At 37.0% G+C, this 21,017-nt stretch overlaps 1 protein-coding gene across 2 annotated transcripts in view; it reads right to left on the reverse strand.

The window, feature by feature from the left end:
- LOC149064476 (protein turtle-like) overlaps window positions 1-21,017 on the reverse strand; it is a 283,557-nt gene that overhangs the window by 83,954 nt on the left and 178,586 nt on the right. For both annotated transcript variants that reach the window (XM_089255170.1, XM_089255171.1), the window contains exons 2-6: window positions 20,422-20,635; window positions 15,630-15,751; window positions 13,268-13,375; window positions 10,260-10,463; window positions 8,200-8,496 (exon numbers count right to left, since the gene is read on the reverse strand). In XM_089255170.1, coding sequence (XP_089111296.1) covers window positions 8,200-8,496; window positions 10,260-10,463; window positions 13,268-13,375; window positions 15,630-15,751; window positions 20,422-20,635 — 945 coding nt within the window. The remainder of the gene's footprint in view (window positions 1-8,199; window positions 8,497-10,259; window positions 10,464-13,267; window positions 13,376-15,629; window positions 15,752-20,421; window positions 20,636-21,017) is intronic.

The raw sequence follows: 21,017 nt of genomic DNA on the forward strand, positions 1-21,017 counted from the left end.
TACATCTTATGACGTTCTTATTAGAGCAGCTCTAGGGTGCGTAAAGAACGAAAAGAAGAGAAAATGGTACGAAATAAGTCGGAAGTGTAAGTGGCGAAAAAGAAGAACTCTACGCATCTTCGCAAACTGCGATATATACTTGAAGTGCCCTCTCGAACAACTTGAATTCCTTTGCTTTTGAAAGAAAGAAACCAGACAAAAGAGCAAGAGAAAAGAAATTCTCTCTCTAGTGAAAGTACATTTCTCTATCATTTCTTGAAGAACCAGCACTTCCACCATCTTTTTTTTTTCTATAAGCAAGAGAGGGTAACGTAAGACATGAACTTCCGGATGCCATCCCCGGTACTCGTCTTGCTTTCATTCCTCGTGTATACATACATATATATTTGTACATAAATATAGAAAATTTTTGTACTTTTTTTCTGCTTCGTTTCTGTGAATTTCTGCAACTGCGTTTCCTTATTTCTCTTTTTGCATTCGAGTTTCGTTTTTTGAAGATCGAGAGGAAACGCACAGATAATATTTTTTGCTTCCTGCTTCACGCCACCGCGATGAGAAACTCTTTCTCTAGAGCCATTCCAGTTACATCTAAAACCATTTGCTTTCTTTTTTTTCTCCTCTTTCTTATATACATTTTTATCCAGATATAGTATATTTATCCAGAAATGTTTACAGTAGAAACGAAGAATAGGCAATGGAGGACATCGCCTTTTTTTTGTTAAAAGAAAGTTCGATCTAGATGCGAGAGATGTTTGTGTAATAGAGGCACCACTGTTGTAGAAATACAGCGTGCACATTAATAAAGTTCACTTTCACTGCTGTAAAGATGCAATAAGAAAGCTAGGAAACAGATTATTTAATGAAGGGATGAGAGAAAATTTGAATGAAAAAAAAAAAAAAAAAAAAAATATATATATATATCTAGGAAAGGGACTTTTGACTATTATGACGAAACAAACTTTAGAAAGGCAAGTTACGTGTTACCGCCTGGAATCGGACTTGGTTACACTTGTAAACAGGGCAAGCGTGCTAGCACTATCTAATACACTAGAGACACAACTTCCCTTTTCCTATAACAGACATTTGTCAGCACGTGATGTGCTGAACATTCACAGTTGGAGAGTGTTTTCTATGAAAATTGCAGTGTACGGCCTAATTTCTGGCAAAAAATGAGACTAAACTACTTAAGCTGCATGTCAGGGTATCTAACCTCAAGAGAATCATTCCCATTCTAATTTCTTCACTTAGGAGTCTCACGTTGAGTTTACAAGAACTGGATTTGTTGGTGAAACTATTTCATAAACAGGCTGGTTTGGTATCGAAATCTATTCGGAGATTTTCGGGCTTCATAGAGGCATCTAAAACTCTTTTCTCATTTTCATTAAGACGTTCCTAGAATTTCATAATTTTCTAATGAATACTTACGACTGTAGATAGTTCCAGGCCAAGTGAATTTCAATTTTACACACCCTGTACCATGCGACAGATACGGGTTGTGTCGTTTATCATCATACTGCAGTTTAGTTACATTCCCACCCTGCCTCAGAGTAAATGAACTCATTCTTTACACTAGTGACTCTCGATAACTTCCTCTTGTGACTTTGGGATATTTTTAGGGGGTGCACGGGTCGAAATAAAGTAAAGGGAAAACAACAGGTAATTTAGAGGGTCCACAAGATCCTTTTAAAGAAACGCAGACATCATTCCCGTGGAAGTATAGTGTTAGAAAAGTTCACTTTTAGAATCCGGTAGAATCCTGGGCATCGTGATGGACTTGTAAATGTACGTTGTTCACATTAGCCTCGGCACTGAATGTCATGGAACACACTTTTAATCTTCTCAGTGGGATTGACAAGACATCTAGTCTCTTTAAAATTCTCTTATTATAGTCTTGAGAAGCGCATATATTCTGTGTGTGTGTATGAAGCTGATTTCTTAACAAACATTTCTCTTATACCCTTTACATAGAACCTGTAAAAAATCGGAAGAAACCCTACTTCATTAAACAAAGATACGACACTTTACAAGGGGGTTTAGTGAATTATACCGTGCCGCGCGTACACAAGGTCAGGACGGCTCTTGAGCCTTTGTGATGTTCATGCGGCCGCATGATATTCCACTCTAGGAAAATCACCGAATCTGATTTGAAAGGGAGAAAAAAACTTTGACTAAACAAACGCTGTCACGGGGAGCCAAAAATAGGTCACTCTAGTGCAGCGGTTCTAAACCGGTGCTCCGTGTGCACTTCCCAGAGGCTCCGCGGCCACACGAGAATAATGAAATAAATCAATAAATTTGATAAACAAACAAAAAAAAAAGAGGCCTAAAGGGTACCGTCATATAAATAATATACTAAAAAGGGTTCCTCGAATTGAAGAGGGCTCCGCCATAGAAATTGTACACTGAAAAGAGTCCGAAATGGTTGAGAACCGCTGCTCTAGGGTATAGGTTTAAGTCTCGGTCCTGAGTAAATTTGCCAATTGCAGCAAAAATAAAATTTCAAAGGAGCGTAAAAATGCCAATTATAGCAAATAAATTGTCAAATGTTCAAAAAGTTGCAAAAAATCGCTAAATTGCTGAAAAATCACCAATGTCAGGAAATAGAGAGATATTGAAAGTTAAATTTCATATGAATGTATCGTAACTCACACAAAAAATATATCTGTTTGACAAATCAAAAAACATGTTTGTAAATAACTCAATTCATTAAATCAACAACAATAGACGATATTGATGTATATATTCAATTATAGAAGTGAATTATATTATTATCAATATACCTGTAGTTGCCTCACATATCAGTTTTTATTGTATTAAATGCTACTGTTATGTGAACGTGGATTCCAATATAATTGTCACAAAACTGTATCCAAAATCATTTTATTATTTAACTTTATTTATTTTTTATTATAACATTTGTATTATTTATTTACTTTTAATTAGTTGCTCTGTACAGGCTCAGGCCTCTAGACGACGAACGTTCAGATTTGACTGTTTCATGTGTTAACTTTGGAAATAAATTGAATTTGAAAAAAAAGAAGAAAAATATCAAATATGAATTACAAAAAAAAAGTGAAATAAATTTATCAATATGACTATAATTAATTATGATAAAGTCATCAGCGTCGTATAATACATGTCATGAAAATAATATTATTTCTTGATTTTAGTAATGAATGAAAATTCAAGCAAGCCTAGTTGAAAATACGGGGAGAAAACACGACATTTTTTTTTACAAAACCTTTGAGCGGCCGAAGTTACGGGAATATCCCATTAAATATATACGAGTCTTTTGACCTCCCCTATATGTACAAGTTTCTGACCTAAGAGCAGCATAAATACTGCATACATGGTCCGTAGACTGAAAAGGTTGTACACATCTAGTGTAAACAATTTTTTTAGGTACTTATTGTTAGGTTTAGATGAGAAAAGGGCAATATCAAATTAGTCAACCACCGAAAGTGTACTGAACAAAAGATAGGTACAACCGTCTTCTTGGGTCTACTGCTATCGCACCTGCTTCGCATTTCGTATCAATTTCAACCTGCATTAAGAAATGAAATTCACGCTAAGAAGCATTTTTTCTTTCCTGTGCGCAACGAGCGAAGGAATTCTGGAGTAGCTCAATTTCAGCATCAACTCGAAGAAATTGACGACATTATCGCTGGAGCCATCACAATAGATGATGGAACATTGGCTAATGGACAGAGATTTTTTATCAGGGACAAATTGAATACAAAATAAGCAGCGTCCCTAAAAGCCTTTTATTTCGCGGGTGGAGAAAATTACTTTATCCAGCCTTACATCTATTACGGTGAGCATAAAGAGAGACGGCTCCGTATACGATTCAGCCTCGCAGAATCTTTTAAGTACATTCACACGAGTGAGTAAGTGCCGCTCACTTAAAGCGATGATAATTTTTTTTTTCTTTTTGAGATACCGGTAGGGTTTTTAGCATTGTTGATGGGATTTACCATGATACGAGGGATTGCTAAAAAGTACTTAGAAAACTTTAAAGCGTGCGTGTGACCGTCGTCCGTCCGTCGTGTTACGAAAAGCTCCGCCTGCTTAATAAGTTTTGGAGAAAGTGAGTCGGCTGGAAAATTACCTCTTAACGGGTACAAGAGCTTTTAAAGCTAATGGACAAGATGAGATTCTGTACCCGTAATGCGTACATATTTATACCTGTCTGCACATCTGCATCCGTATCTCGAATCCTACGTATTATTATTACGAAAATTCAGTATTCAAGGCACAAATTAGTCAAGTATTCAGCTGAATGACCTTGACATTCAGTTAGGGTTTAAATAATTACCTAAGAAAATTGTTGATACGCTGTACAGGAATATAATTTTTCAAAATTTTTTTTTAACGATGATCGTCCTATAGAGTAGTGTACTTTAACTTTTTTACCGGACTGGTGGACGTAGTTAAATAATTGGACGGATCTGAAAACTGGTTTCACTTATTCCATCCACTGTTTCACTCAGTTTAACCTGCATAATACTGCAGTTGTTATTAATTGATTTGATGTCAAAAATAGTGTTTTTGGTCCCTAAGGATTAGGTCAATTCCAGGTTACTGTTATCAGATGCTGAATACGTAGAAAAAAATAATCGCTGGGCTCCTTCGAGTTACGAATTATTCTCGTTCATTTGTTGTATTACGTGGACTATTCATTGTCGTCCTTTAAAGCTGAAACACAGCTACCTTGTTTCACCATTTTAAAAAATATATATTTTTTCCTTTGTTACTCTAAATTCTATTTACATATATGTAGTCTAGAGCGAGATATATGTGAAGCATTGAAAAATTATTTTTTGAATATTTTTCACCTTTTTTAATACATGAACTGCGTTCGTCTGAAACAACAAATATTCGTGTTTAGCACCATCCGACTAAGGAAAAGTTAAACCCTTTTAGCACCAAGTCTTATATCTCTCAGACATTTGCAACTATTCGTGTTTAAATGGTGTTTAATGAGGGGGGCGGCTTTCTTACAATAATTCATGTTACGAGTTGGGGATTTCGAAAATAGCAATTACTTTGAACGTGTCAGTGTTCAAAATATAGAAGTTCTGCAGGATGTGGGTCCCTGAAATTCGCAAATAAAATTAAAACAATATGTCAGGAAAAGTTAAAAAAAAAAACTGTTTTACAGAAAAAGTTCAAAAATTGCCAAAAAAAATCGATTGTGGCATTTTGCCTGAACTTCCGGGCTCCAATCAGGGCCGCAACTAGATGCTTGGTCAGCCGGGACAAGCACGCATTTTGATACGCCCATAATGTTGAAGGCGAGGTTAAAGAGTGAATTTTGTGCCCCTATAGTCCGGCGCCTGGGGCACCAGACCCGCCTGCACCCCCCTAGTTCCGGTCCTGGCTCCAATTATTACTTTACATGCACCATGGTTGATGGGCCAAGAAATACGATAATCTTATATTAATGTGGATGATTTTTGTAGTATGGTATTACTAAAATAATAAAAAATGAATAAATATATATATATATAATATTTTTTGGCTTTACATTTTTTTAGGAGGCATTATATATGTACAAATCTGGACAAAAAGTAAAATAATGCATTATTTGGGGGATCCGAACTACTTGGATATTCGCTGCACGAATCGAACTCCTTATGAATATAACATGTTGTTTAGTGAGCTGATCTTCAATTCATTCATAAATGGAAAATTAATGCACGCGCACTACAGGCATATCGTATAATGCTTTTCGAGTTTCGATTCACATTTGTGCCTACTTGTTGTTATACAAACACACGCACACATGGCCATTCTTCCATCCGAACATCCATTTCTCTTGAGAGGAGAAAGAGAGAGAGATGCATATCTCTGGATCCATCTCTTCCAGCAGGGAATTCTGGAGAGTCACTCACTCACACACACAGACACATATGGGAACAAGACATATGATTCAGCCGGAGGTGGCTTTCTCGTTGTCCAAATATCATAAAGAATGAATGATCGCACGACAGGAAAACCAGAATGCTCATACTCCATTTTATGTTGCGGGAGCTCACAGAGTGAAAACTTTATTTCTCGTATCCGGTTGGGTAGCGCCATTGTTACAAATGTTTGAGTAAGGGTTCTTACTTATTTTTATTTTGTAAAAAATTCTTATACATTCGAATGTACGTCTCGGTGACATTTCCGAGTTTTTCATTTCGTATTTGCTTTCGCGAGACTTACTCAAACTTGGTAAATACTATATCCGTAGATTTCTTTATACGCGAATTCAAAGATTTTTTGTTCGTTTTTTTTCAACAACAGGAATATATTGCAAATTTTATGCCTTCTTATTTGAACGTGGGACGTTTTCTAGGTATTTGAGTGGTTTTAGAGCGTTCTTGGAAATATCTTGAAATTTTCAAAATTTGCCTCAACAGTCATATTTCTTTCTAGATTTTTCTTTTTACTAGTTTAGTAAATTCTACGATCCTGATACATACAATGACCGACTTCAAAAGAATTAGGAGAAGGAGTAGAGAGGGGGGACGATGACCCAGGGCAGAGCTGGAATTAACCCGACTTCTTCTCCTGCTCTTGACCACATCATGGCCCGCCACTCTGTCTGAAGAAGATATTTTAACAGGTGGTCGAAGAAGATCTGGGCCATGCTACAAGTTGTGTATGTACGTGTTGTGAACCTAACGGCAAGTCTGTTTCTTTGTGATGCTACTAAACCAGCCCTGCACCTCGTCCATATTTCTCTGCGGAACTTCTAACGAACTGGTACATGTTGGAATGTGAGTGTGGTGAACCTTCCGTGAAGTTTGTTTCTGTGTAATATTTGTTATGTGTAGTGCTGAGTTCTGCCATCAATTTTTCTAACTATGCATGAAGTGTAATGATTGAATAGTATAACGTTATTTGTAATGTTGCCATCTGCCGTCAATTCCTCAAACTATGAGTGAAGTGTAATTGCTGAAAAAATTGTATCGTTGTAGAGAGGCCTATTGCTCTCTGTGGCGAGACATTTCAGTAGGGAGTTTGGATCTCATTCCCGCCTCGAAGTTGGGAACCACAGTATACCAACTTCAGCCGACTACCACTGTGGCAACGGTGGGGTTCAAACTCAGGTCCTCGCGATGCGATTCACTGACAACTCGAACACCACACCTAAATTATCCCTAATCGTGACCCGAGGGTAAGATTTTTGTTAGTAAGTGAATAGGTCTTGTTCAAATTTTCAGAAAAAAAAAAATTGCCAAGCGAAAAGACCTTACTTACCCACGTGGAAATCATAACCAAGCACAACTATGTTAAGGGGGAGTCCGACAGGTGCGGCCACACCTGTTTCTGAATTTGTAGGGAAACAGAAGTGGAAATATACAGCGTTAACGATTAGTCCTGGACACATTTAGAAAATTAATAACAAATCAACAAATTGACGTAAAAAAGTGCGGTTCGTATTAAAATACTTATGATGACCCAAAGGTTTCTTTTAATATAATAAAGTTTGAATTTTAATCGCAGATGTCGGTGTAATACGAAAAACTCGATGTAACACATGAGAAAAAATATAGACAGTGCGTAATAAATAAATGGTATTGAAATTATGAAAGTGCTTATTGAGATCGGTTTAAACATACAAACGGGTGAAAAAAGTGCAGATGTGTTGAAACGCACAGAATATGTCGATTTCTTTCGGTTTTTCGTTCTACAGCGCCACCTCTCGGTGAAGGTTGAATTTTATTTTATTTAGCAAAAAAAAAAAAAAAAAGGAAAAATATCTCTCTCTCTCCCTAGGCCACGATAAATATATTAGTGTAAATCGCACTTTTTTATGTTAGTTGCTTGATTTGTTATTAAGTTATAAAATATGTCCAGGACTTGTCATCCACCCCGTATATACCCTTTAGTTCTTTTCTATAAAGCATGATGCACATACGCATCGCTACTGAACTGATCAGAAACCGGTTTTTGATGACAAAATTATACCACTTAAGCCTCAAAAACATCATTATTATACATTTACTAGTTCATTTAGTTCCTATAGTCCCTTACTATCGTTATCGCAGCGGGTCCCACATGTGGTAAAGTCAGCCCCGTATCCGAAGACACGCGAGGGTAATCCAAACATGTTTTGCAATTAAGGGGCTACGGTGTGATTTAAATCATTTGATTGTTGCATACATTCGTAATTCATATGAGTAATTGATATATCGAAATTTTGCTCACAGTGTACGTCAAGGCTGATGGTGTCTTCCAGCGGTCGACCAGGAAGCGTCGGGTGGACCGCTCTACAAGTCACTGCTCTCCCGTTGTCATCGGCTTTCGGAGTGAAGGCAAGTGTGCTTAATGTGAGGTTGCCGTCTTCCAAGACCGTTTCCGTCGTGCCTTCAAGTTCTTTTCCTTCTTTCCACCAGGTAATCAGTGCCTTTGGTCGAGCACCCCTGGCTTCACAGTTCAATTGCGACACTTTTCCTACAGATAAAGGTTTCCTCCTCTGCATGATTTTCACTTCTAAAGGTTTCACTGAAATATAGGTGAAAATGAGATATCGCGTATCAAAGTGATGATACACTCACAATATCAATCGCTTCATGTATTTAAACTTTGCATATTTCAATTTTAATATCGATTGCTATGGAAATACACTTCACGTTGTATGACACTCTAATAATTGAAGCGCTTAAAAAAGCAGAGTTGGCTGCTCATCTATCTTCGAGGAAATAATAGGTTTGCCACTCCAAGTGATTTCTCGAAAATCGTTAAAAAACACAAAACACGATATGAAAGAGCGATTGGCTATAGTGATAACACTCACGTAACCCTTCTGCTCAAAGATGGCGGATAGGTGATCTGACATTTTAAGCAATTCTTCCTATAACTACAGCTTCTTGAAATTGCAGACTAACCTATGACCATCTTTGAGCAAAAGTGTGACGTTAATACTATCACTTTAGACAATCGTTTTTTCTTTTATCATCTTTCCCCCCTCACCACGCACAACCCTGTTCTGACCGCAGAGCCAGACACAACCTGCTCCATTCAAAACCCAAGAGACGCGAGTCCCTTTGATATGCTGATTGTCGACACGTTGCCCCAAGTTTGACGTCCGTCTAGTAGGAGTTGCCTGGCTCACGATGATATATTTCGTGACAGTCGTACACTTAGATGAGTAATCTCAACAAAACATTTAATGAAAGCACATAGAACGAATGTAGACGCACTTTGAAACTTCTTGAAATACTTGGCTGATGTATGTGCCAGCCATTTTTGGGTAAAATTGCGATATCTGTACTATTCCTAGAATAAATCACCGTTCCCTATCCTGATAAGTTTTAACAATTTACGAAGCATCAGTTAGAGTAGAAAAACTAAGGTGGATGGCGAACCCGAACCTCTTTCTCCAATTAGGCCCCTTACCAAGAACTAAGGAAGCTACAGTGTGGCTAACAGTAAAAAAAAATTCCAACTGGATTCTTCACCGAAAAAACTAGAAACAGGCCTTAAACAACTGGAATTATGTTTGTTTGGTCATTATTGGGATGACCATACGTCACGTCCATCATTTCCCGAAACATTCCCGTATTTTCACGTAATTTAACAATGACATCATAGAAACACTTTTAAAATGACTAGAAAAACAACTAGCAACCAGATGGGGTTTTTTCCCAACTAAATGGCCGAAAAAAAAAGTCCAGATCTAGTTGGAAAATAATCAAGTTGGCAATACCGGACAGATATATATGAGAGCGGAATTGTCGACCATATAGCAAAAAACAGGTTTGCCGTTCCACGTGGAGGAAATCATTGAAGAAAACCCAGAATAGGGTATAATAGGGAACAACGAATGGCATATCGATAATACTGACGTAACACTGCCTGGTACTTCAAGAAGTTCGATAGAAACGTGATTCAGATACGTCACGTGATATCGTGGGGTTTCTTGTATATACGAAACGGTTTGTCGGCTGGATCAAAGCTTATTCTTTCGCGTAATGAACGTTATTTTGACACATTATAAAAATCAACTTTTAGGGCCAAAACAGAATAAATCTATTAATACAATCTAACATTTGATCGACAAAAAGTAATAATAAATAAAGAAATTGATAAGATCCTTCGCACGCGCACACACACACCAAAAAAAGGCCTTTTTCCCAACCAACATTCCACGTTTTTCCAGAGTCCGATATAGTGTTGTTGAAGAGATTTATACTTACTGCCCCCGAAATAGTAAGAGTTTTTACATCATCAAGGAATGAAATCGTCATGATAACAACACAACTTACGATTCATATCAAGCATTATGATACCGGTGCGTGGTTTGGTCAAGTTCGTGTTTGAAGCTCTGCAAGTGATTTCGACCATGAAGTCGGACCTTTGGATCTCCGTTAAGAAGACTTCGTTCCGAACGACTCCCTGAGGTGTTACGTTATAACTGTCGTCAATTATGGCGGATCCTTTCCACCACGTTACCGATGGAAGAGGTTCGCCTATGAAACAGGAATTTATTCATTTTGAAATGAATTAGCTTAGAAATAACTTTAGAATTTCACTGAAAAACAGTTTGTTAAAATACAGCAGTTGAGATGAAATCAAAAGTAAGAGAAGTGAAGCTGTGTAATTTTTATTCTTTTATTTATTTTATTTGATGACTATGGACATATATTTTATTTTATTTGACTATGCACACTCAAGTTAAGTAGAGAAAAATGTGGTACTGGTAGGTTCGTTTTTACTAAGGCACATCATGAAAGGATTATAAGGAGCCGTTCAAGTAATACGTCAGCAGATTTTTAGCCATTTTTGACCCTCCTCCCCCCCGTCAGAAAAACGCTGACCCCTTCCCTTCCCCTTGTCAGCTAATTTTCGCCAGTACTCCACTCTACCTCCTAACAGAAATTGGTGGGATCAGAGACGTAAGCGTGGGTGGGGTTATATTGAGGCTCGTGCTCCCTCCCCCCAGATGATCGAATTTTTTTTTTTTTAACGCAAAAAATATTTTGAAAAAAATTTAATTTCCAAAGAAAATACCTTTGTGTTATTATAATCAATTTATCAATTAATCAATCAATGCTATTTGAAGGCTTAGAACTCAAAATTTCTTTTTAAGAAATTTACCCTCATATATGGTAAACCCTTAGCCCGTAGACCAAATGAAGCCTTGGAGGCTATCTCATGTGGCCTGCCCCCCTCAAACCTAATTTTGTAAAAGTGAACTAAGCGGCACATTTACGGATCGATTAAGTGACCCGTGGCACAATTCCAGAGCATTTAAGCAGCCCATGGCACATTTTCAGATCACTTAAGTGACCCACAACACAGTTTCAGAACACTTGGGCGATCCGTGGCACCTTTAGAGATCCCTTTAGTGACATGTGGCACAGTTTTAGACCACTTAAGCGGCTCCAATTATGATTCTAAATAACTCAAGTTATCCGCGGCATAATTATGGATAGATAGAGAAATAGATTATACCGATAATCTTCTGAGCTTTAATGCTTTCTGTTATTAGCATTCAAAATAATAACATCAAACAATATGGATATATTCGTTTTTTTTTTGTTTTTCTTTTTGCTTTACGCAGGTTGTCGGAATCATTTGGAACTTGTGGGTGCTCGTCTTGATCTTCACATAGGAAATTTTGATTTCTGAATCAATTTATTTGGGTGATCAGACTCATACTACAAATCGCCCGTGGGTGCTCGAGCACCCCACAGCACCTTCACGCAGAGAATAGAATTCGTTTGGAACTTGTGGGTGCTGGTCTTGATCGCTACATATAGGAAATTCAGATTTCTGCATCAATTTATTTGGGTGTTCAGACCCATACAAATACAAATACAACGCCACAACAGGCGAATTGCCCAACGAGGTGGCTGACTTAAGAACATCATGGATCCCCGAGCCCCTACCTACTACTGCTACACCACACATGCACCCCCCCCTACGCGGAACCCAGCAACGAATCGGTACATGCGGGAATGTGCGTGTACGTGTAGTGCAACCTGACGTAAAGTTTGTTTCTGTGTAATGCTTGTTATGTGTAGTGCTGTCATCTGCCCCCAGTTTTACTAACTATGAGTGAAGTGTTATGGTTGAATGATTTACCGTTGTAGGACTGTTGCTCTCTGTGGCGAGACTTTTTAACGGGGAGATCGGCTCGCATTTGCGCCTTGAAGTTGGGAACCACAGAAAACCAACTTCAGCCGACCACCACTGTGGGGTTCGAACCCGGATTCTCGCATCACGAGTCCGGCACTATAACCACTCGACCACCACAGCGGCCATAACAGCGGCTAATACTATGAATTACCGTGGGTGCTCGAGCACCCCACAGCACTGACGTCTCCGACGCCAATGGCTTACCATGTTTTTATGTTGCAGTTGTACCGATAATAAGTCGTAAAAGTATCGTTAAAAAGTTTTGCCACAGAGAGCAACAGGCCTACAACGGTGCAATGAATTAATCATTACACTTCATTCATGGTTAAAAAAATCGACGGCACATGGCAGCACTACACACAAAAAAGTTAAGAAGATAATTGAAATTACATGTCTGGCAAGTTGGCTTTCAATAAATACAATAAAAGTTTATTAAGGCACGTGATTAAAACGAAATTTATCCGAGAAATATATACTTGGTGGAGTTACCTCATAAACAAATGTATAACTTCTCATTTCAAAAATGTTTAAATGGTTGAACGAAGCAAGAAAAAATGAATATACAGATATACTAGTGACAATAATCGAAAAGATAATTTTGGAAAGAATAAATAACTATAAATTATTATTGTGACAGAAGATTTCTGTCAAAAACTCTTTAATTATTTTTTTTTCAATTAGTATATATCTTAGTAAGATAACATATAAGTTATCTTCAAGTAAAAGCCATTGTCGCTTTTGTACAATTCTGCGCTAACAAAAAAAAAAAAAAAAAAAAAAAAAAACCGCAACTTATAATTTTTACACATGATAATATTCATTCATTGTCAGTTTCGTCTGACAAGAATTCAGCTGGTAGATTGCACAATAACAACAAAAATTGCATTAAATACACAGTAATTATCAATTTCGATGCAGCCACCTCTTCAGAAGTAAAGTTGTAGTAAATTGCCTCAATGAAAATTGACCAAAGCCAGGTAACGATAAGTAAGTTATCTCTATTCACAAAACTGAAATATATCATCGATTAAAGGCAGGTACTACTCAATATTATTTCAAACATTTCCGTGATCCATTATTAACAAATAATACAATCCTGAGAAGGATCATGGAGATGATCATCGCAACTCACCGTCAGATGCTTCACACGATAAAGACACAGATGAACCTTCATCGAACGGCCCGATGACATCGTGTAATGTTTGGCCGTCTTCATCGGTTATCACAACTTGAGGAGGCACTGCTCGGAGAAAATAATAATATAAAAATATGACGATATATAACAGAGTGCTGTATATAAATACTATGTGATACGATAGATCAAACTTTTGAAATAAAAGAAAGTATAACATGAAATATATTTTAAAGTGAGAAATAAGCCAAGAAATGGAGGAACGTAATGAAAAAAAAGAAGAAAAAGAGGACGTGTGAGACAGCCATCCATATAAATGAACTTGACACCAATTCTATCTGATCTGTCAAGGAAACGAACAACTTTTCATCAATAATTCAGCGGAAGCGCTTTTATTTATATATACGTGTTTTCAATTCCTCATCTTATACTGCTTTTTATTTTTCTCTCCCTTTACGCCATGTTTCCGTATAATGAAATCCCCATTCACCAAAAGTTTTGATCATCGAAGACATTCAATGAAGAAGAGAACAACGCTTATGTAATGCATTTTTATTCATTTATTTATTATCGAAGAAGAAGAAAATAGGATTATTCCAGAAAAACAGTTTTTTTTTTCGGATTTGGACACTATGATATAATACTTTATAGAATGTATATAATGTTTAAATATTTTATAGAAGCAGGTATAAATATTTTTTAAGAAGTATTAATTAATAATAAATAATATATAAATAATTTTTAAGAAGCATATATAAATATTTTATAGAAGCAGTATTTTATAATCTAGTCACGTTCATATAATCCTAGGTTATGTTTTTTTCCCTTAATTTCTCCAAGACCTTTGTTATTCCAGCTACATTTTGTGAAATTAATGGAATGAATATATTTATAAAGTTTTCGACACGGTTAAACATCAGCAAATGCCCTTAGAAAAATTACAGTAATTTTAGAATAAAAAAAATATATAAAATAAATCAGAGGTGCACAACCTCCGGCCCGCTGGCCGAATGTGGCCGACAAGTAGTTCCCTCCGTCCTGCGAAAGGTGTTCCGGTAGAAAATTATTAATACCCACATCACGATAAAAAAAACTATGGTGACCATATTTCCATCAAAAAAATACGGGATTATTGGGATCCACATGGGGTATCGCCAATTACCGCAAAAATGTTGTCAAATGCATGTAATAGTGTCAATTGCAGAAAAAATGATATGAAGCAAGTAAGATTGCCGATTACAGCCAAAAAATTGTCCAAGCAAGTGGTTACTAATTGTAGCCAAAAAATTGTATAAGCAAGTGGTTACTAATTGTAGACAAAAAATTGTCTAAGCAAGTGGCTGAAATGTTTCTCAGGAAAGAGGCTACCAATTACATCCCACAAAAAATAATTCTCAAAGGCGAGTTAAGTTGCCCATTGCAGCCAAAACAATTGGCTAAGCAAGAGGTTACCAATTACAACCAAACAAGTCGTCAAAGGCAAGTAATGTTGCCGATTCCGGCCATAAAAATTGTCAAAGGCAAGTAATGTTGCCGATTCCGGCCATAAAAATTGTCAAAGACAAGTAAGTTTGCGAATAACACCGAAAAGTGCTATCTGCCATTGCCCATCATCACCAAAAAATTTCAAAGATAGAAGAAAGTTGTCAATCACAGCAAAAAAGAAGAAAAATTATCAGAACCAAGTAAAGTTGCTAATTAGAAAGAAAAGAAATTGTCAAAGGTGGAAATTTATGAGTCCTGAAAATAATGTCCATTATTGATCTAAAAACTTCAAGTAAGCCTCGATGAAAATAAGTGAAAAAAAAAAACCAGAACACTTTATGAAAATGTTGGGACGACCGAAATTGCGGAAATGTTTCGTAAAATACGGGTCATAAGGTAACTCTATACACAGGCGTCTGGCCCTATACATAAGTTTCTGGCCCGTGAGCGGCAGAATTACCGCATATCTGACCCGCGGACTGAAAAGGTTGTATAGCCCTGTGATCTGAATTTTATTTGATTTCGGTTTCGTACGTTGTAAAATTTCAATCTCATGAATTATGTATGTTATTTATGAAATGCAATTTCTTAGATCGTCTCAGGGAACTTTCCAAGCTTGTACTTAGGTGTATATGAATATATGGGAAAAAGGCATAAAAATGAGAGTCATCCCCGCCCGCCTAAGTTGAAACAAAGCCATCGTCGGAGCGGAAACAACACTTTTATACGAGATCCGAAATCCGATAAGCGGGAATGAACTCGTGTTTATGGCTGTTCGCGTGGCTTCAAGAAGACATATTTTTACGACATTCGGTCGATTGGAGGCAATGGATTTTGAACATTCATAAAAGAGGGAAATGCTTTTAAAAACTCTTACCAAGTATTTGAAGACGGATGTAGTGGATGAATGTTCGAGACCTGCGAAGGTCCACTCGGCACTTGTAATCTCCTTGGTCCTCCTTTCGTATGGGGTATATTTTGAGCAACGGTGGGTGAACGCTGAAAAGACAAAATCAAATCGATAAAACTGTGTTTATAACCTGTATTTTTAACCGAATGAAAGCCATGAAATCTCATTTCTTTAAGTCGGGGGTCTTCAACATTCCAGACTTCTGACGTCGCAAACAGAATTAAAACTTTCCTTAAAGAACGCGGGCCACGAACCCGCACTGCAGCATTTAGAATTGTAAGATTCACGAGGTTCCATGTACAGTGAAGTCTCGACGGTTATATTGGCTAACAGGTCCCGAGTTAAACACGGGTCATAAATCATTAGAGACTTTCATTAAATAGGAATTGTTATTTCATGAGGTGCATTTCATGAAAGTTCTTAAATAATTTCTTTCTTTAATTTGTATTTTAATTTATTCTGATATTATTACATTCAGCAAATTCAAAATTATGTTTCCTTTAATTGTAAATTTTCTTCAATTATAAAATTATTTATTTCAGTAATCCTAAAAATACTTTTTCCTCAATTATGATTTTTCGGCAATTATGGAATAATTTATTCCTAAAGTTCTGAAATGATTCCCTTCACAAATTCTTTAAAAGTAATTTCTTTCAATAAATTATGCAATAAATTATTTTAGTATAATTTAATGATTCCTTAATTTCCTTCTTATTCTTGTAAATAGTATCCATTCAAATCTTTTCCATCAAAATTTCTAAAAACATTTCCTCTGGAAATTCTGAAATGATTCCTTTAAAAAATTCCTTTAATATATATATTTTTAACTTATATTAACAAAAAATATTTTAGTTTCTTCTAATTTCTCCCTATTCTTTTCAAAAGAATGGAAAGAAATCAGGTAAGGAAGAAATAGGAAGAAGATTTAGGTGCAGCCAAGCGTGCTCTCTTCTCTCTTGATAGCCCACGGGACTTAAGCTATGAAAAGAGACTTGATTTTTTTGAAAATGTTTACATTGGAAAAGCACAGGTGTCTGGGGGATATGATTGAAGTGCTTTTTCCTCTAATAGGGTCGTGAATAAATGGAATAGCTTATTTCCGGATGTCATGATTTCTAATATTCTAATACAATTGACAAATTTCAAAAGAAATACGGTGAACATATTGGATAAATCGAGAAGCTTTATTACTCTTATTGGGTTGCTGTATTATTTAGATAGTTTAGATATATATTGAACATCGAAGTTTTTTATGGGCATCTTTTATTAGCTACGTCATTGGGCATTTGTGTGTTGTGGCCTTTGTATTTGTATTTAAATAATATCCATTCGAATAGTTTCTTCCAAGAAGAAGTTTCATTCGAAATACACTGAGAAATTTTCCTTTTATTACTCATCTTTTAATTCAGTATTTCTGAAAAATCTCTACTTGCATGTGTTTTCTTTTTGGATGCGCGCTCTTCTGTCGCTGAAATGTATGCAATCCGAGGAGGGGGGGGGGGACTTTGAGAGATCCCCGGGTCCACGTAACTTAACAAGACGGTGCTGGAATTGTATTAAATATGAAATGCATTGATGAATCTGGAAAGCAACTCATAGTTATAAATACCGCAGTATAACCTTTCAATGACTTGTGGGTTGTAGCGAATGATTTCTATTTATTTATTCGTGTTTCACTGTCAGATAGATATATTCTTAAAATTTTTGGCTGGCCAGGGCAAATGATGGCCCTCGGGCCATATGTTGAAGACCCCTGCTCGAAGCAAACATAAACATGATTCAACAGAACAGCAGGAAATTCAATTTTCTATAAACGTGCCAGAAACAAATACTTTTGTGAATACTCACATACTAATTGATACCTGTCTTTATACAATTTTAAAACTGACTAGATGCCTTCGTAAACATTACTTAACGCAGAAGAAAGTGACTAATGCATGCATGCATGTATTCTCAAGTATTGATTTAGAGATAATCTACAGGAGCGTTGCGTGTGTTATGTAAATAAGAATACAAATCGCCAAGGATGCAGAATTTTGAATACTTCGGGTCGAGGCAAACATGCATATTAACAATAAATCGTGATGCCTCCAAAGCTTATTACAGTCAACGGAAAGAGATGAGAAAGAGCTTATAATAGAGTTGAATATTTTTGTATTTAATGATCATAATTCCAGTCGAGGAATCAGGAATCCCTATGGAAATGCATAAGAGTGTCTGTCGAATGATTCCTCACACACAAATGTTTGCTATTCGACGTCGGTCAGCTAATTAGCGTGTGTTTGGAAATTTCCCAGAATTCCTGATCCGAGTGGGTCTCTCTTTTCCAACTAAGCTCGATGGTGACCAGGACAATGGCTATCATGAACGAGTTGCTAGATATACAGGCAGTCTATAATTATATTCGGTGTGTTCTGAGCTGTCTACAGCTTTAACTACCTGTCAGAAAACTATGGAAATTTTAGAAATATTTTATAGTGGTATTTACCGACATGGTTTTTAAATTACAGTAACAATTTTTGGATAGGAGATAGATACGGATTGGTAAAATTCAAGTTTTAACCAATCCGTATCGATGTAAAAAAATTGCGACTTTAGTTTGAACCATGTCGGTAAATACCACTCTTAATGGTAAGGAAATCTAGAACTAAAATAATCAGCTCCGACGTTCACCACGACTACACTAGAGAATGTTTTCAACGAATAATGTTGTGCATATATATATATATATCTATATGCATATTTTTTGCAAACATGTGGCCAAACTGCTGAAGTTCCAGGACAGGGTATTTAGACATCTCTAGAGCCATTTCATTCTTAAGAAGTTAGAAATTTTCTGGATATTATGTTATGCGAGCTGAACTTAGAAAGAAAAATCATTTGGTCTTGACAGAGAATCGAAACAAGAGACAAAAAAGGACAAATGCGCTACTATATAGGCTAATACCACTAGAGACATGACCCTGTTTTTTATTCCACGTACTGTGAGAAGTGAGACCCTAAAGTAGAGACATTAGTAGCCTCCTCTAACTTCAGCAAATGTCCCTCTCCCAGGTTGGGGTGGTAGAGAGACGGCTTTTTCTCAGCCGAATACATCAAGACATTAGACTTTTCTGTATATTATGCCGAGATGAACTCGTAAAGAAAAGTCAACTGGTCTCCGCTTGGAATCAAACGCATGAGTGAAATTAGCAGGACAGGGTCGTATCTCCAATAGTGTATATTGTGGTGCACTTGCCCGGTTTGCAAGAGGACCTAAATTCGATTCCCGGCGGAGGCAAGATGCTTTTTCTTTTAAATTTTATTTCGGCATAATATCCAGAGAAAAATTAATTCTTTGATGTATTAGACTGAGAAAAAATGCCCAGTCACTTATTCATTTCATTCATATTTCCTCACTAAAGAGTATGACGTAGAGTTTACATGAACGTGATAAGCGGATAAAATTTCACAAACATATGAGTTCCACAACAAAAAAAACCATGTGGGGGGGGGGGGAAGGGATTTTTTTTTTCTATACCTTCATTATAAGATGTTCCTTAAAATTCATAATTTATAGATTAGGGCTGTAGAGAGAGAGAGAGAGAGAGAGAGAGAGAGAGAGAGAAGAAACAGAGAGAGAAGAGAGAGAGAGAGAGAGACAGCTGTGAACGTGCCAACTTTTATTATAGACGCTTTGTGGTACAGACATGATACTTTCAAAAGGGAAGCGACACAGTTTGATGAAAATTGGGTGAGCAAACGATCGCACAGCCCAATAGTTTTAAAAACTTTGCAAGTCACTTAAGGGTGTACCTGCATTTCTTTGCAGAACAGTGGCGAGATTGGTTAGATCATAGTTTCCCAACCTCTTTCGTCCCATCGCCCCCCAACGTTATCTTACCCATAGGGTCCAATGTTATACCCGTAGCTTCTACCGCCCCCTGGAACTTTCCATCGTCCCCAACGGGACGTTAACGCCCACGTTGGGAATCACTGGGTTAAATAGACAGAACCACTCACAATCCCTGACTGAAGCAAAGCAACTTGACTACGTACCTCAAACGAGGCAGGGCTGTGTCGGAAAAATAGTAAGTAAAGATTTATAGCAAGTGGCCTTCTTATCCCGAGCTCGCAATTATCAAATCTCTCGCGTCATTCTTCCCGATGGAGACAGCTATCAAGGCAATGTAACGACCTGGATGTAACGTACAAGCCTGTGACTGAAATTGATAGCTGAACCCAATATTCTGGGAGAAATAATTGCACGTGCGCCCAGTGACACAAAAGGGCTGCAGACAGCAGCCTATGATTTCAAAAGAAGTGTGGAGAAGACTTTTGTGGAAGAAGAAGTTGGCATGTTGGAGGAAGAGTCGATAATGTCGATAATACGAAATGCATACAAAATATACACAGAGCCTTCACTGTGACGAAATACAGATCCTCCGTTCAAAATGTGGGGCAGTTCAGCTAGATTGGTAGAACCCTTCAACAAAGAACACTGTGAAATGCTAGAAAGCATCAAACAGATTAGGAAAAAGACTTGATTGTGCACCAAATTAAAAATTTCAAAAAATGTCTTTTCAAAAGCAGGAAAATCTTACTGTGCAAATAAAAGTGACTTTAAATTAGTTGCAATTATATCCAGCTAAGGAGGACTTTATGCTATGATTAAACGAATTATGACGTGTGAATCTTGAAAGCATCTTATAAATTGATATTTCTGATTATAGGTGCCTATTTATGTAAATCCAATTTTAGGTTTTGTTCTGAACCTTACCTGAGGTCGAAATAAGCTCGGCCTTCCATCTCCGCGCTGGGATGGTGTTTCGCTTTCTTGACGGGCACTTTTCTGATATCCAGCGAGTATATGGGATTCGGTAGATCCTCCCTGTACCACAGGATCATCGTTGCCGCGTCGTCTTCCAACGGCGCCGACAAATTACACGGTAGTGTCGCCATTTCTCCCGCCACCGCCAGGAACTCTGGTCTACCTAGAATTTACAAAAACACACACTCTTTAGCTGATTTTGAAATTTTCATTGAGAATTTTCATATCAATCAATAATCAAAGTAAAGTTAATTTGATCGCAAGATCTGTGAAGTTCATTTATAAAACTTAAATATAACCAACTTTTCTAAATCACGCTATAGCGGAACGACACAGGATTTCGGCAGACATCGCTACGGTGAAATAGCATTGAACATTGAATGACAGTGTAAAATACTGTATATATCTAATTCGAAAAATTTTAATGAAAGACATAGGTTTTCGCAATTCCCTGACCTTAAAAAACACCTTACAAGTTAGAGGTAGGTGCTTAGAATAATGTACATTATTTGAAGGTTTTTTTTGAAGGTCTATTTCAAGGTCTA

The sequence above is a fragment of the Pholcus phalangioides genome, unplaced genomic scaffold (genome assembly GCF_987345545.1).
Source record: "Pholcus phalangioides strain wild (caught in Gottingen) unplaced genomic scaffold, Ppha-v1.0 ptg000042l_1, whole genome shotgun sequence".
Taxonomy (NCBI): domain Eukaryota; kingdom Metazoa; phylum Arthropoda; class Arachnida; order Araneae; family Pholcidae; genus Pholcus; species Pholcus phalangioides.